General features: G+C 42.9%; 1 protein-coding gene across 1 annotated transcript in view; it reads left to right on the top strand.

Annotated features, from left to right (window-relative positions):
• BTK (Bruton tyrosine kinase) overlaps positions 1 to 16,769 on the top strand; it is a 126,136-nt gene that overhangs the window by 98,054 nt on the left and 11,313 nt on the right. The window contains 4 exon segments of the mRNA XM_030209734.1: positions 750 to 804; positions 2,925 to 3,004; positions 14,694 to 14,821; positions 16,187 to 16,261. Of these exon segments, the coding sequence (XP_030065594.1) occupies positions 750 to 804; positions 2,925 to 3,004; positions 14,694 to 14,821; positions 16,187 to 16,261 (338 nt within the window).

A 16,769-nucleotide genomic window follows, 5' to 3' on the forward strand; every position in this document is an offset into this window, starting at 1 on the left:
CGGAGGCAGGCTGCAGTAGAGAGAAGGGGCCGGGACCGGCGGCAGGGCAGCCTATGGGAATCGCTACTGCCTTTCAAAAAGAAAAGAAAAAGTAATTCGGGGAAGGGGGTTGGGGAAGGAAGGGAGGAGATGTCAGATTGGGTAGGGTGGGGGGGCAGCAGAGGAGGAGGAGCCAGGGTGGCAGCTCATTCCTCACCTCAGGCGGCAGATTGTCTTGAGTCGCCCCTACTGCTGAAACAGATAATATGGGTCCTTTTGCTTTTTTTTAATGTTGCCACATATCTCCTGCAACACATGATACTGCTATATATAGGGCTGTCAAGTTACCAATTCCAGGAGGACCTACAGCACTGATTTCAATGGACAAAATTGGAGGCCTACAACTAACACAGTCAAAATCAGGATCGGTCAAGGTCTCCCTCCTGGAGCTGAGTAGCTTGGCAGCTGTGTACATCTGTCTTATATCCCTGAAACTGCCACAGCCCTTCTGCATTTTCATACTGATGTGCATTTTCTGCCTTTGTGATAGTGCTGAAGATCTAATGCAGCCCTCCTCCTCCTCCTCATAACAGAAATACTCAGATTAAGAAACTCTCAGCACTGTACTTTTCACTCCTTAGGAGGAAGTCTTCATTTTGGCTGTTAAAACTGAGCGCTAAATTTTAACCAGTCTCTGACTTGCCTACTTTTCCCAGGCTGCTCCATTAATGATGTCTTTCCTAACCACTAGTAGATGATTTTTTTTTCAGATGGTACTCAAAAAATATGACAAGGAGCCAAGCAGAGCAACTACTGAAAGAAGAGGTGAGTGAATGGCATGGGCTAAGGTTGAACCCTAGTGCTGAAAGCTATTATGAAAAGGAGAAGCAATGGGCACATACAGCTCAATTTCTTTAAACTGAAAACCTGTAGACATTTAGTTACAGTGAAGATTTGTAGCTTGGCCGTGTGGTCCCAGTGCGTTTTTTCTAGCAAAAAAGGTGCCGCTACTCAAATGCCTGGTCACCCTTCAGGAATGGGGTAATCACTGAGGAACCCACCCCACAATAGCCAGGACCCCTGCAACCAGTCACAGAATCTATGATAAGGTAGAATTGGTGTGTAAAGCCTGAGCTCTTTCATTTAAAACTTGGGGACCATGGGTCAATTTTAGCAGACAATGGAAAAGGTGCTGGAACTCAGTACCCCCTCCAAAAAAGGCATAGGTCTAATGAAGAAGGTGCCTGACTTTGGATTAGAAGATTAAGGGTTCCAGTCACTTTTATGGTCAGCTTGTATTGTGTGTGGAGGGGGGGGAGCTCTGGAATGAGGGGACATAGGATGAAAGTAAAAGGGAACAGATGTGCTGCTGAGGGAGGACTCGGGCAGTGGACCTGTTTGACTGGCAGGGCTTGGGCATCCCCACCAGCAAAAGAATGAATTTTAATGTGGGGGGAGAGGGGGGGACAGAGAGAAAATGTGTGGGCCTCCTTCAGTTCACTCCTGGACTCCCACAGAAATAGATTGTTACTGAGGTGACATTAGAATTTGAATATATATTTGTTTTGTTATATAGCAAGTGAAAAATCTGGGACTGATGTGTTGCATACAATTTTTTGATATGACATAGGCAAAGTCATACTAAACGTACAGTTAAACAGTGAAACATTCAGTGTGCTTTGTTCAGCTGTGAATTTTAGTGTTCAGTATGTCACTATATGAACCTTGTCTTTCAGGTGTGTCACAACAGAAGAAAGATTGAGAACCCCTGGTTTAACACTATATATATATATATATATATATATGTTAAATAAGAGGGCACTTAGCTGTTTATCCAAGTAAAATGGCTTGATTACAAAACACCTGCAGGCTCGCACATCACACAAACTTTTCTCTGGGTTAAATAAAAAGGGAAGTTCCCTGGGTAGGCGGTTAGTTGGTGAGGCAAAACAGCCTGCACACTTTGGCATTTTTAAAACTGTGCTTACTGCCTTAACCTTAATAGAGATGTACTGGCAGGTATGAAGTGCTTAAGAAAAATAGGACATTGACTACATAAAGCTTCTCATGGTGCTTTTGACTTATAGGTACACCCTATATGCTTTGGTGTGTGTTATTTCTAACTTCAAGGGAACAGGTGTAGACTAGCAAAGAGGAAAACACATAAATCTCTGCTTGGACTCTGTGCTTGACTTTAGGAAAATTAATTACCATCCTGGGCTTGAGTTCTCTTAAATATAATTTAGCACTAAGCAAAATTACATTGGTCTCTCTCCTCTTTCCTATGGAAGATTTAGTGCAACTCATGCTCTGGAAATGGAACACGACGCCAAGGATAGTAAACTGGAAATAGGGAGCCACAAAGAGGGCCAATTTTAGGATAACCAAAACATGAAAATGAAGCAGGCTCCCAGACCAAGTATCACAGCATATCTCCTGGAAACTGATCACATCTGTGGCTCTTGAAGGCTAGCTTTGCTCATTTTCCCTTTTGCTGCATCATCCACCCTAAAGCTGACTGCGCTTACACAACAAACCAGAAAAGGAGATCAAGTCCTAAACACAATGGCTACTTATTTTTGTAGCACTACTAGATTTACACAGTGCTGTACACTGGTGATCATAATACCCTGTCCCAAAGAGCTTATAATCAAAGTGGTTATGAGGGGCAAGGGAAATGAAGTAATTACTCAAGGTCACAAGGAAAAGGAGGATTTGAACCAAAAGGTCTTTGGTTCTCAGCCCACTGCTTCAGCCACTAGGCACATTGGTGTTTCGTCATCATAAGTAAATACCAAAACAAATGAATTTTTCTGACATATAGCCTACACTGTAAAGCCCGCTGGGATCCTGTTTAGATAAAAGTCGTAGTATAAATGTGAACATTTATGAATGCATTTCTCTCTTCCTCTGTCTCCAACTCAGGATGTTCACCTTTCTTTCAGGGTAAAGAAGGAGGCTTCATTGTGAGAGACTCCAGCAAAGCTGGAAAACACACAGTCTCTGTGTTTGCCAAATCAGCCATGTGAGTACCATTCATTGCTGTCATCATACCTCTGCTCCTCACCTCTGTAGTTTCTTTGTCTGCTAGCACTTTGAGAATTCCTGGATATCTAGAAGGACAGGAAACTATTGACTGAGATGACTTTATTTTAAGCATCCCCAGAAGCGTTTCTTTAGTAAGCTAAGGGCCCCTTTTACCAAGCTACGACAAAAAGGGGTCTGTGCTGGCATAGTCGCGTGTTTTTGACGTGCACCGAGGCCCCCTTTTACCTCAGTGGCTAAAAGATAGGTGTTTCTTGTCTTCAGGAAATGGCCATGAAGCAAGTGAAGCACTTGCTGCACGGCCATTTCAGGGGGAGCCCTTACTGCCACCCATTGAGGTAGCGGTAAGGGCTCCCATACTAACCTGGCAGTAACCGGGCAGCATGCGGCACTGCACGATTACTGCCAGGTACATACTGGCGCTACAAAAATAAAAATATTTTTGTAGCACCGAATATGACGGTGCACTGGGGGATGGGAACTATCGCCGTGCTGCCTGGCGGTACTTCCTTTTTAGCAAGCGGTAAGCCCATGTTGGGATGCTCTCCTGGGATGACTGTGTGGCCAGTCTACTAAGATTGCTGGCTCCTCCTACATCCCAGTGGCTTTTGTGCGTTTTACACTTGGGACTTTTTTTTTTTCAAAAATGGACCAAAAGGATAAATGCACAGAGCACAAAAACCATCTAGCAAGTGGCCATTTAAAAAAAAAAAAAGATAGATGTTTTGCTGTTTCAAAAATGGCTACATTTCCTATTTGGATTTGGGACATGCTGAAAATGCTGATCTACGTCTGACATCTTTGCCTGTAACCCTGGAAAAATAAAAACAAATTAATTACTCTTGTATTGAACACAATACAAAGATATCCACAATGCACATTTCCCAGAACTAACATATTCCAGTTCATAAATTCAGAATAAAAACACTTTTTTCCTACCTTTGTTGTCTGGGCATTTTATTTTTCCAATCATGTCAGTCCCAGTGAGTTTCTCTCTTCTGTTTTCCTGTCTGTCTTCTGACAACTTTCTCTGTTTGTCCTTTCTCCTCGCTGTTCCTGTCTTCTTCTATTCTCTTATATATGTTTCTGACATATTTTTCCCTTTCAGCTCTTTCATCCCTTTCTTTTCTGCATTTCTGTCCATTCAAATGTCATCCTCTCTCACCCTCCAGTTCTCCAACTCCTTTTTTTTAACTTTTCACATACCTGTCAACTTTCCATTCCTTCTCTCAGTCCCTACTCTCCCATTTCCAATCCTTCCCCATTCTCCTATTCCCTTCTGTCTCCCCCCATGACCACAATTTTACCCTCTGTTCTCACCACTCTTCTCTCTCTCTCTCATCTCCTTGACAACCTCTCATGGCCTCTCCCACGTGTTGTTCAGCATTTCCACGCCCATCACCTTTGTAGCTCAGCGTCTTATCTCTCTTTCTCTCCTTCTTTCACCCCATACTCTTGTAGCCAAACATTTTCCTGCTCTTTCCTCCCCCTCCAACATTTCTCTGATCCTTCTTCATTCCCTATTCCAATAATGCAACTTCTCTCCTTTCTTTTCTCTCTCCTTCTCTCCTATAGTCAGCATTCCCCTCTCTATCCCTTTCTTCTCCTTCTCATAGTTAGCATCTCCTCAGCATATCTCTCATTTTTCTCCTGTCCCCCAATAGTCAGCTTCTCCCCCCATCCCTTTCTTCTCCTTCTCCTCATAGTCGGCATCTCCTCCCCATCTCTCCTATTCTTTTCAATAGTCAGCATCTCCCCACTCTTTCCCACTTCATATCTAGAATCCTGCTTTCTCTTCCCTCCCTTTGTCCCTATTATGCCCTCTCCTCCAGCTTGTCTCCTCCCCGTCCAACCAGTGGTTCAATATTTCTCCTTCTCCTCTTCCTCCACCATCCTGCCCCACCCATTGGTCCAGCTGTTCTCCTTCTCCCTCTAACCCACCCACCAACCACTGATCCAGCTTTTTTCCTTCTTTTTCCTCACCCACCATTAGCCCAGCTTTTACCCCCACCCACCAACCAATAGTCCAGCTTTGCTCCTTCTCCTCCCCCCCCCCCACACACCCCTGGTCCAGCTTTTCTCCTTCTCTCCACTACACAGCATTGGTCCAGCTTTTCTCCTTCCCTACCCCAACCACCACTGGTCCAGCATTTCTCCTTCTCCCTCTCTTCCCCCACCATCAGTGGTCCAGTTTTTCTCCTCCCCACCCCACCTACACACCATCAATCCTGCATTTCTTCCCCCCCCCCCCCCCCCCCGCAATCAGGCTTATTTCCCTTTTACTCCTTCTCTAATGCATAATAGCATCCTTCCCTCCCTCTTCCCACCCCACCCCACCCCCCATATCTTTTAAAAAGCTGTCTTCTTGTTTTAGAGATTGCCAGCAGCAAGCAACAATTTACAACACCAAAAACATGTAATTTCTTTCTGTATAATATCACCATAATTTGTCGTTTCCTTTCTGAATACACTATCAAAACTTGATCAGCTCTCATGACCTCCCACTTGAACTACTGCTGACCCATCTTGTCTGTGACAGTCTATCCAAAGTTCAGCTGCATGACTTATCTTCCTCCCAACATCATTATGGTCATGCTATTCTTCTTCTCACAGCCGTACATTGTATTTACTTCTACATTCAGTTCAAATGCTACATCTCACCTACAAGTGCATTTGTTGTCTAACGTCACACTACCTCCCCTCTCTTATATCCCCCTATGGCCCTCTGCATGATGAAGCTGCTGCTGTCTGTGCTCTTCTCTTTCACTGCTGTCTGCAGACTTCATGTTTTCTGTCCATGTGCCTATAATGGTTTTCCTGAGCTGGTGTTATGCTCTATCTCTGGCTATACTCAAGCCCCACTTTATAACCCACCCCTCTGAGATTGCTTCTAAAACCAAAAACCCTACCTCGTCTAGATTTTTACCTTCTTAAGTTAAACATGTTTTACTGTGATAGTTATGTGATGATTAGAAATTATTAGCCTTACCTATGTGACATTTGATTGTAGACACCATGGAGTAGAGCCTGTCCCTTTTATGTAAATGTACAGAGCAGGGTACACCTCACAAGTCATACCCTGTTTCCCCGAAAATAAGACATCCCCTAAAAATAAGACCTAGTAGAGGTTTTGCTGAATTGCTAAATATAAGGCCTCCCCCGAAAGTAAAACCTAGCAAAGTTTTTGTTTGGCCCCGATGGGTGCCCACTCTCTCCCACCAGAAGCTCACTATTTGGCAACTAGCCACCCAGCCCAGTTCCCATTAGTGTGGAGGTAGTGATGGCGATATGGTACTGTGTTGTGGTTTATTAGGGGAGGTTGTTTTTTTGTGTCCTTGTGAGAGCCGGACGTCTATAACACAAAGCAACGCATTCTTTTCCTAGTTCTTCCTCTATCAGGGGCCATCGTTGGGATTTTTTTTTTGTATGTGTAATCGTTTGGTTCTCTAGTGTGGTGCATTTGGGTATGGCTTGTACCGTGTTTCGCCGAAAATAAGACATCCCCTGAAAATAAGACCTAGTGCATCTTTAGGAGCAAAAATTAATATAAGACACTGTCTTATTTTCAGGGAAACACGGTAGTAGTACTAGTAGAATATAGGAGAAGGGTGACTGTGGATGCCTTGGCTATACATATTTAATTTTTAGCCTTGGCACTTGTCAACTTTCAGGGGTTTGCTGTAGTTGCTGTGAACCAGAGTACAGAAGGTAAAGCTGAGAGAAGCTGTTTGTCCTACTTACGGACGATCTGTTACACTTCAACAGTTTCTGCTTTATTTCTCCTTCTTCCCTTATGATCATCCAATTCAATCCCATAACCCAGAGTTCACTATGCAGCACCATACATAGGTTGTATATGTGAAAATGGACTTCATCCAAACAACTTGATTTCCAATGATAGCAGTCCTTCAGCACCTAGGGATAAAGAGTGTCAGCCCCCAGTGAACATCAGGCAGGTCCATTCTAAGGGTTGTAAGGAGGGTGCAGCCACACAGGGTGCATGTGAGGCGGAGGTACCTAATTTGCTTCAACTAGTGATCACAGCACTGTGTGAGGGGTGGGGTTGCCAGGGGGCACGTTACAAAGCACTATCTGGGTACAATCCTGCCATCAGACATAAGTACATAAGTACATAAGTAGTGCCATACTGGGAAAGACCAAAGGTCCATCTAGCCCAGCATCCTGTCACCGACAGTGGCCAATCCAGGTCAAGGGCACCTGGCACGCTCCCCAAACGTAAAAACATTCCAGACAAGTTATACCTAAAAATGCGGAATTTTTCCAAGTCCATTTAATAGCGGTCTATGGACTTGTCCTTTAGGAATCTATCTAACCCCTTTTTAAACTCCGTCAAGCTAACCGCCCGTACCACGTTCTCCGGCAACGAATTCCAGAGTCTAATTACACGTTGGGTGAAGAAAAATTTTCTCCGATTCGTTTTAAATTTACCACACTGTAGCTTCAACTCATGCCCTCTAGTCCTAGTATTTTTGGATAGCGTGAACAGTCGCTTCACATCCACCCGATCCATTCCACTCATTATTTTATACACTTCTATCATATCTCCCCTCAGCCGTCTCTTCTCCAAGCTGAAAAGCCCTAGCCTTCTCAGCCTCTCTTCATAGGAAAGTCGTCCCATCCCCACTATCATTTTCGTCGCCCTTCACTGTACCTTTTCCAATTCTACTATATCTTTTTTGAGATACGGAGACCAGTACTGAACACAATACTCCAGGTGCGGTCGCACCATGGAGCGATACAACGGCATTATAACATCCGCACACCTGGACTCCATACCCTTCCTAATAACACCCAACATTCTATTCGCTTTCCTAGCCACAGCAGCACACTGAGCAGAAGGTTTCAGCGTATCATCGACGACGACACCCAGATCCCTTTCTTGATCCGTAACTCCTAATGCGGAACCTTGCAAGACGTAGCTATAATTCGGGTTCCTCTTACCCACATGCATCACTTTGCACTTGTCAACATTGAACTTCATCTGCCACTTGCACGCCCATTCTCCCAGTCTCGCAAGGTCCTCCTGTAATTGTTCACATTCCTCCTGCGACTTGACGACCCTGAATAATTTTGTGTCATCGGCGAATTTAATTACCTCACTAGTTATTCCCATCTCTAGGTCATTTATAAATACATTAAAAAGCAACGGACCCAGCACAGACCCCTGCGGGACCCCACTAACTACCCTCCTCCACTGAGAATACTGGCCACGCAATCCTACTCTCTGCTTCCTATCTTTCAACCAGTTCTTAATCCATAATAATACCCTACCTCCGATTCCATGACTCTGCAATTTCTTCAGGAGTCTTTCGTGCGGCATGTATCCTTTCCTGAGTGCATACTTCAGTGTTTTGTTTCATGTTTTTGTACTACAGTCTCCAAACCTTAGGTTTAATGATTCAAAAAGAAGAACATATACAGGTTACAAACAAGATATTCCTGAACAGCTATGACAATTAAATTACATAAGAATGGCCATACTGGGTCAGACCAATAGTCCATCCAGCCCAGTATCCTGTTTCCAATAGTGACTAATTCAGGTCACAAGTATCTGGCAGACATTCAGATGGTAGCAACATTCTATGCTACCAATCCCAGGGCAAGCAGTGGCTTTCCTCGTGTCTATCTCAATAGCAGACTATAGACTTTTCCTCCAGGAACTTGTCCAAACCTTTTTTTAAACCCAGATATGCTAACTGCTGTTACTACATCCTCTAGTAAAGAGTTCCAGAGCTTAACTATTCATTGAGTGAAAACATATTTCCTCCTATTTGTTTTAAAAATGTTTCCATGTAACTTCCTTGAGTGTCCCCTAGTCTTTGTAGTTTCTGAAAGACTAAAAAATTGATTCACTTTTACTTGTTCTACACCACTCAGGATTTTGTAGACCTCAATCACATCTCCCCTCAGTCATCTCTTTTCCAAGCTGAAGAGCCCTAACCTCGTTAGCCTTTCCTCATATGAGAGGAGTTCCAGCCCCTTTATCACTTTGGTTGCTCTTCTTTGAACCTTTTCTAATTCCACTGTATCTTTTTTGAGATGTGACAACCACAATTCAACACAATACTCAAGGTGAGGTCATATCATGGAGCGATACAGAGGCATTATAGTATTCTTGGTCTTATTTACCATCTCTTTCCTAATAATTCCTAGCATCCTGTTTGCTTTTTTGGCTGCTGACTCACATTAGGCAGAAGATTTTGGCATATTGTCCACAATGACATCTAGATCTTTTTCTTGGGTATTGATTCCCAAGGTGGACCCTGGCATCAGGTAACTATGATTTGAATTATTCTTCCCAATGTGCATTACTATGCATTTGTCCACATTAAATTTAATCTGCCATTTGGATGCCCAGTCTTGCAATTTCCTAAGGTCTTCCTGCAATTTTCTGCAGTCCACATATGTTTTAACAACTTTGAATAGTATTTTGTCATCTGCAGATTTAATCACCTCACTTGTCATTCTGATATCTAGATCATTTATAAATATGTTAAATATCACCAGTTCCAGTACAGATCCCTGTGGCACTCTACTGTTCACCCTCCATTGAGAAAAATGACCATTTAACCCTACTCTCTGTTTTCTGTCCAATAACCAATTCCTAATCCACACCAGAACATTGCCTCTTATCCCATGATTCTTTAATTTTCTCAGGAGTCTCTCATGAGGAACTTTGTCAAAAGCTTTCTGAAATCTAGATACACTACATCAACTGGCTTACCTTTATCCACATGTTTAGTCACGCTTTTAAAGAAATGAATCAAATTGATGAGGCAAAACTTCCCTTGGCTGAATCTGTGCTGACTTTGTCTAATTAAACTATGTTTGTCTATGTGTTCTGTAATTTTATTCTTTATAATTGTTCCCACTATTTTGCCCAACACTGAGGTCAGGCTTACTGTATGTAATTTCACAGATCACCCCTAGAACCCTTTTTAAAAATTGGCATTACACTGTCCACCCTCCAATCTTCAGGTACTTCATGGTTTTAATGACAGGTTACAGATCACTAACAGCAGATTAGCAATTTCATGTTTGAGTTATTTCAGTACCCTAGGGTGCGTGCCATCCGGTCCAGGTGATTTACTATTCTTTAATTTGTTGATTTGGCTCAGTACATCTTCCAGGTTCACCATGACTTTTTTCAGTTCCTCTACATCATCATCCTTGAAAACCATTTCTGGTTCTGGTAGATCTCTTACATCTTCTTCCATAAACACCAAAGCAAAAAATTCATTCAACCTCTCTGCTATGGCCTTCTCCTCCCTGAGCTCCCCTTTTGCTCCTTCATGATCTAACAGTCCAACGGATTCTCTCATAGGCTTCCTGCTTCTGATGTACCTGAAAAAGTTGTTACTATATGTTTTTGCCTCTTTGGCAAGTTTCTCTTCATATTCTCTTTTAGCCTTCTATATCAATGGCATCTAACTTCCCAGTGCTTATGTTACTTCTTATTTTCTTCATTCAGGTCCTTTTTCCATTATTTTAAGGATGTTCCTTTGGCTGTGATGGCCTCTTTCACTTTATCTTTTAACCATGCTGGCTGTCATTTGCTCTTCTTTCCACCTTTGTAAATACGTGGAATACATCTGGTCTAGGCTTCCCAGATGGTATTTTTAGACAATGTCCATGCCTGATTTAAAGTCCTAACCATTGCAGCTGATCCTTTTAGCTTCCCCATTTTATACTAGTTGCCCTTTTGAAAATTAAATGCTGCTATAGTAGATTTCTTTTGTGGCTTCACTCCAAATATTAGCTCAAATTTCATCATGTTATGATCACTGTTTCCCAGCAGACCCAACACCATTTCCCTCTTGTACTATGCCCTGAATTCAGTGGTGTGCTGGAGCAGGCTCTCACAGGCTCGCAAGAGCCGGTTGTTAAGTTTTTAAGAATTTTGGGAGCTGGTTGTTAAAGTAGGGCCCACCATGGCTACTTTAACAACTGGCTTTCAAAATGTGGGCTTAGGCCCCCTGCTGAATTCTCTTTTACTTTGCTGGTGGAGATGCTGAGCCCTGCCAGCCAAGTAAATAGACTGCTGCTGCTCCCCACTCCTTGTTCCCAGCTCTGAGCAGCAGGCTGGGACTTCTCGAGCATGTGAGAGAAGTTCCAGCATGCTACTCAGAGCAAGACATTGGGAGTGGTGGCAGTCCATTTATTGGCTGCCAGCAAAGGTATGCCTTGCGTGCCCGCACGAAGGGAGGGAGGAGAGAGAGGCAAGTGTTGCCCCCCCCCCCCCCCGCCACCCGTGGCATTTCCAAATGCAGAGCTGGCTACGTCCAGAGAAAGAGCCTGTTGTTAAAAATTTACCAGCACACCCCTGCCTGAATTCCACTAAGAACTAGATCTAAAATAGCACACCCTCTTGTCTAGGAATTACAGTGTATATCTCCCTAGTGCTCCCTGATGTAACATTGATCCAGTCAGTATTGGGGTAATTAAAATCAGCTATTATTATACTGTTGCCAAGTTGCCAGCTTTCTTAATTTCTGTAAACATTTCTTCATCTGTCTGTTTGTAGTGCAGCCCTACTAGTATATTCTCTCCTTTCACAAATGGAATTTCTATCCATAAGGAAGCACGCTACTATCTGTTTCATATAGAATGTTTATTTTGTTTGACTCAGTTCCCTGTTTAACATATAATCCAACCCCCTTCCCCTCCAATTTGATCCACTCAATCATTGAGATATAATTTGTACCCTGCTAATATAATATTTCATTAATTGTCCTCTTTCCACCAGGTCTCTGAGATGCCTATTATATCTACCTTTTCACACATATGCTCTACTTTTCCCATCTTATTTTTTATACCTCTAGCATTTATATACAGACACTTCAAATTGTGTTTTTTCCTTGCACAAGCTGCTTAGACGTTAATGGGAATAATTTGCTCTCCCCTTAAACACTCCTGGCTGTCTTTCACCATTGTTGAAACCTCTCTATGGGAATTCTCTGTCCTGTTTCCATAGTATCATTCAAGGATGGTCCACACTGAACCATGAGCTCCTGTACAACTGTCAGCTTTCTCCCCCATTCTAGTTTAAAAGCTGCTCTATCTCCTTTTTAAAAGTTAGTGCCAGTAGCCTGGTTCCATCCCAGTTTAGGTGGAGTCCATCCTTTTGGAATAGGCGTCCCCTTTCCCAGAATGTTGCCCAGTTTCTAACAAATCTAAATCCCTTAACCCTGCACCATCATCTCATTGAGACTTAGGTTCTCTGCCTGCCTCTTTGGTCCTGCACGTGGAATGAGGAGCATTTCTGATAATGTTACCTTGGAAGATCTGGATTTCAGCTTTCTATCTAAGAGCCTAAATTTGGCTTCCAGAACCTCCCTCCCACATTTTCTTATGTCATTGGTACCCACATATACCAAGACAACTGACTCCACCCTAGCACATCTAAAATCCTATCTAGATGATGCATGATGTCCGCCACCTTCACACCAGGCAGGCAAGTGACCAGGTGATCCTCACATCTGCCAGCCACCCAGCTATCTACCTGCCTAACGATCAAATCAACAACTACAACAGCTGTCCTAATCCTTCCCTCTTGGACAGAAGCTCCTGGAGACAAATCCTTGGTTAGCAGGTCTTGGTTACAGGATTACGTCCTACTTCACCAGGGTGATGCTGTCCTTTTAGGAGACCTTCCTCCTCGAGGAAGTTATATGTTAATACTTTTAAAACAAATAGAAGGAAATATTTTTTCACTCAACTCACTGGAACTCTTTGCCGGAGGATGTGGTAACAGCGGTTAGTGGGTCTAGAAAAAGTTTGAACAAATTCCTTGAGGAAAATCCATAGTCTGCTATTGAGACAGACATGGGAAGCAACTGTTTGCCCTGGAATTTGTAGTATGGAGTGATGTCACAATTTGGGTTTCTGCCAGGTACTTGTGACCTGGCTTGGCCACTGTTTGGAAAACAGGATACTGGGCTAGATGGACCACTGGTCTGACCCAATGTGGTTACTCTTATGTTCTTATGTCCCTATAGGTCTCCTCTATATACCTCTCTGTCTTCCTCTGCTCTTCCCAGTGGTGTTCCTCGGTTGGCTGCCACCAGGGCAGATTGCCACTGTGCCCCAAGTGCATCACCCCTCCCTCCCCACAAATCACTACATGACCGGCGCATAACCTCCACCCCCCCCCCCCCAAATGCATCGCTCTTACCTCCTGGGGGTGCAGGGAGCAGTTTTGTGGCTATTGGCTCCGTCATTTCCCTGCCCCAGAACAGGAGTTAATGTCAGATGAAGCAGGGAACTGGTGACGCCAACAGCCATGCGGCTGCTCCCTGCACCCCCTTACAGCGTGCACCTGGGGTGGACCGTCGCCCCACCTTTGGTACTACTACTACTATTTAGCATTTCTATAGTGCTACAAGGCGTACGCTCCTCCTTCTGCTCTAGCCTCAAGAGAACAGACTCATTCTCTTTGCATTGAGCACACACATATAACCTCTTGCCAACTTGTAGATAATCATACATATGTCACTCATTGCAAATGATTGGATAGCACCCCTCTCACTGCTGGACTGCTGTCTGCATAGTAATATTATTGAGTTGTTTAATTAATTAAAACTTGTTAAGGTACTAGGGATATTAAACAGAGCCTTAAGATTATATGGTATATTGTGTGATTTATTTAGTGTTTGCTTATCTCAAAGTAATGAAATATAATGAAAACTCCCCTCTTGTTATCCTAATTAGAATAATTGACTATAAGACTCTAAATGAAGAGATGTGCTAGGAGTGGACGGGAGTTGGGGAGGGTAGGTGGGTATGAAGACTGAACTGGGATCTGATGTGCCTTCTAGAGGCTATGCTGTGGGCTGTGACAATTAAGTTTCTACGTCTGGAGAAAGTTCAAGTTTAAAACTATGGGGAAAAGGGTTTCACACTATGGAAACTAGTTAATAAAGTTTGTTTTTCTAAATTCAAACTGTCTTTATCAATAAATCTACAATTTCTCTTTTATCCCCAATCTTTAAATCACCAATGAACAGAGCAAAATAATGTTCACTTGCCCAGAGAAATGCACTCTTCTCTCAGAACTTCTAAAAAAGAAAGCAAATTATTTACAATATATGATAGTTAGCAAAGCTTATCCAAAGTAAATGCCCTATAAAATATGTTTGCCAGATGATTACAAATTCTTGATATACTGCCTTTTCTGTGGTACACTAGTAGGCTCACAATCTAAGTTTTTGAACCTGAGGCAATGGAGGGTTATGTGGCCTGCCCATGTTCTAAAGGAGCTGCAGTGGGAACTGAACCTGGTTCTTAGCCTACTGCATTAGCCATTAGACTACTCTTCCACTCCAGTACCCCAAGAAGAGAACCTGATTTAAAGTGCAGATAGTTTGATATATTGTCAGAGGAGGATGTGGTACAAAATAAGATTTTTTTTTTTACTATAGTCTTGTCTACATGGCTATGTTGCAGGTTTATTACTCACACTCTTAAGAGAATGAAATGATCAGCTCACTTTGTGTTTTGGAATAGAAAAGAAGCTGCAGAAAGCAAAGACTGAAAATTGTCCAATAGCACCAGTATCAGCAACCTGTGATCTTGGCATGCTCCTTTTGGACCTATTTGATATAATCTTGCCCCATATGCAGTGACTGACTTGTTGTGTAAATTTGCAGGGAGCCGCAGGGGTTCATCCGCCATTACGTTGTGTGTCAGACAGCCCAGAATCAGTATTATCTGGCAGAGAAGCACCTCTATGACTCCATCCCTCAACTGATAATATATCATCAACACAATGCTGCAGGTAAGGAGGGAAGAGTGGAATTGTCACACCCTCACAGGTAAAGGAGAAGAGAACCCAGTCAACACAACTCAACAGATAAACAGTGCAGAAGAAAGCCAGTATACACTTGTGTGCCGGTAAAAGGAGAAAAGAGCCCAATGAACAAAACTCCACATGCAGCACCAGCATTAGGATGGAGCAAAGCTAAGTCAAATAATGAAATGCAAAGTTTTTCAAAGGCTTTGCACCCCTGACAACCTGTCGCCACCTGCTCTTCTCAGAGGCATAGGTGCTAGCTGTACAGGTACAGTGGGTGTCTAAGTACCCCCAATATTATGCAAACTCCTTCACTGTATCTAGAGAAGGATAATTTGTGATGAGTTTAGCACCCCCAATTATTGTGAAAAGTTGACATCTGTACTCAGAGGTGGGCCCATAAATGACTTCAGCAGCTTTCCATCTTGCTTATCATCGGCTGGTACTGCTCCTTAGCCTTCAGCTAATGAATTATGGAATGGAGTTCGGATTCTGGAGTTCCCCAAGGTTCGCCCTTATCCCCTATTTTTATTAAACTTGATTATGGCGCCTTTGGGTAGGAAGCTGGCTAGTCTGGGTTTTAACATTCTAACATATACTGATGGTATTTCAGTTTTTCTTCCTTTTGAAGGACAATTATTGAATGCGCTTCCTATTGCATCTCAGATAATTGATGTAATGGAAGGATGGGCAACTAGCTTCAGGTTCAAAATGAATAGGAATAAAACAAAGTTTATCTTGTTTGGGAATAAATTTAATATGCGAAATGAGAACAGCTTTTATATTGACAATGTTAACTTCCCATTGGAGCCCTCCCTTAAAATCTTGGGATTGGTTTTTGATAAATATCTTTCATTTGAAGAGCAAATACAGGTGGTAGCTAATAAGGGTTAAGTGACTTGCCCAGAGTCACAAGGAGCTGCAGTGGGATTTGAACCCAGTTCCCCAGGATCAAGATCTGCTGCACTAACCACTAGGCTACTCCTCCAGGAGCTTTCAGCTACTGGGGCTTCGTGATCCCCACCAGCTGCAGGAAGGCTGCTGCTCAGTAGGTCTGAGCCCAAAGATGGTCTATGCCACTGGTGGAGGAAGAGGGACAAGTTGGAATTTCATCCCATGAAAATCCTCCTCAATCAAATGTAGAAAGTGAGTAATGAAGTGTAATTGCATGTTTACTCTTTTCCACCTTCATTTAGTCAATAGCACTTGGGCCTTTACTGGCTCCTGTGTCCCAGTGACGGTGAAATCAATATCCTGGAAATATGCTTGATAAATTCCAGTTCACTCTCCTGAAGTCTGCTTCCCGAGCACTCTCTTCTGTTCTCAGTAACCCTTATATCTGGATTCCAGGGCTCATCTCCAGACTGAAGTATCCTGTATCTTCACGAAGTAAGAGTGCACCCTCAACAGCTGGACTTGGTTATGGTAACCTATTTTTATTCCTAAAATGTAGAATATGCAGTATTCTTTCTTAGCAATCTTATTCTATTCTTTGTCTCTATAACTCAGTCCTTTTGCAATGTTCCCTACAGAAAGTCTTCAGTTTGGAAACACTTCCGTTTGGAACAGATGATAGGGGAATATGTTAGAAGTTTAAAGAATATGAGTGAGATGGGATGTTTAAATGGGGAATGGCTGTTTGATCTTTCAAACATGAAATCAAAAGGACACCCCATGAAACTAACAATGAGCAAATTGAAAACACATTATAGAAAGTATTTTTTTCATGCAGCACAGAATTAAGCTGTGGGATATTTTACTAGAGAACATAGTCAATGTTGCTACTAATTGGGTAATGTTGCTACTAGTTGGGTATCTGCCAGGTACTTACAACCTGGATTAGCCAGTGATGGAAGCAGGATACTGGGCTAGATGGACCATTGGTCTGGCCAGGTACTTATAACCTGGATTGGCCAGTGCTGGAAGCAGGATA

This window comes from Microcaecilia unicolor, chromosome 7, assembly GCF_901765095.1.
Source record: "Microcaecilia unicolor chromosome 7, aMicUni1.1, whole genome shotgun sequence".
Classification (NCBI taxonomy): Eukaryota; Metazoa; Chordata; class Amphibia; order Gymnophiona; family Siphonopidae; genus Microcaecilia; species Microcaecilia unicolor.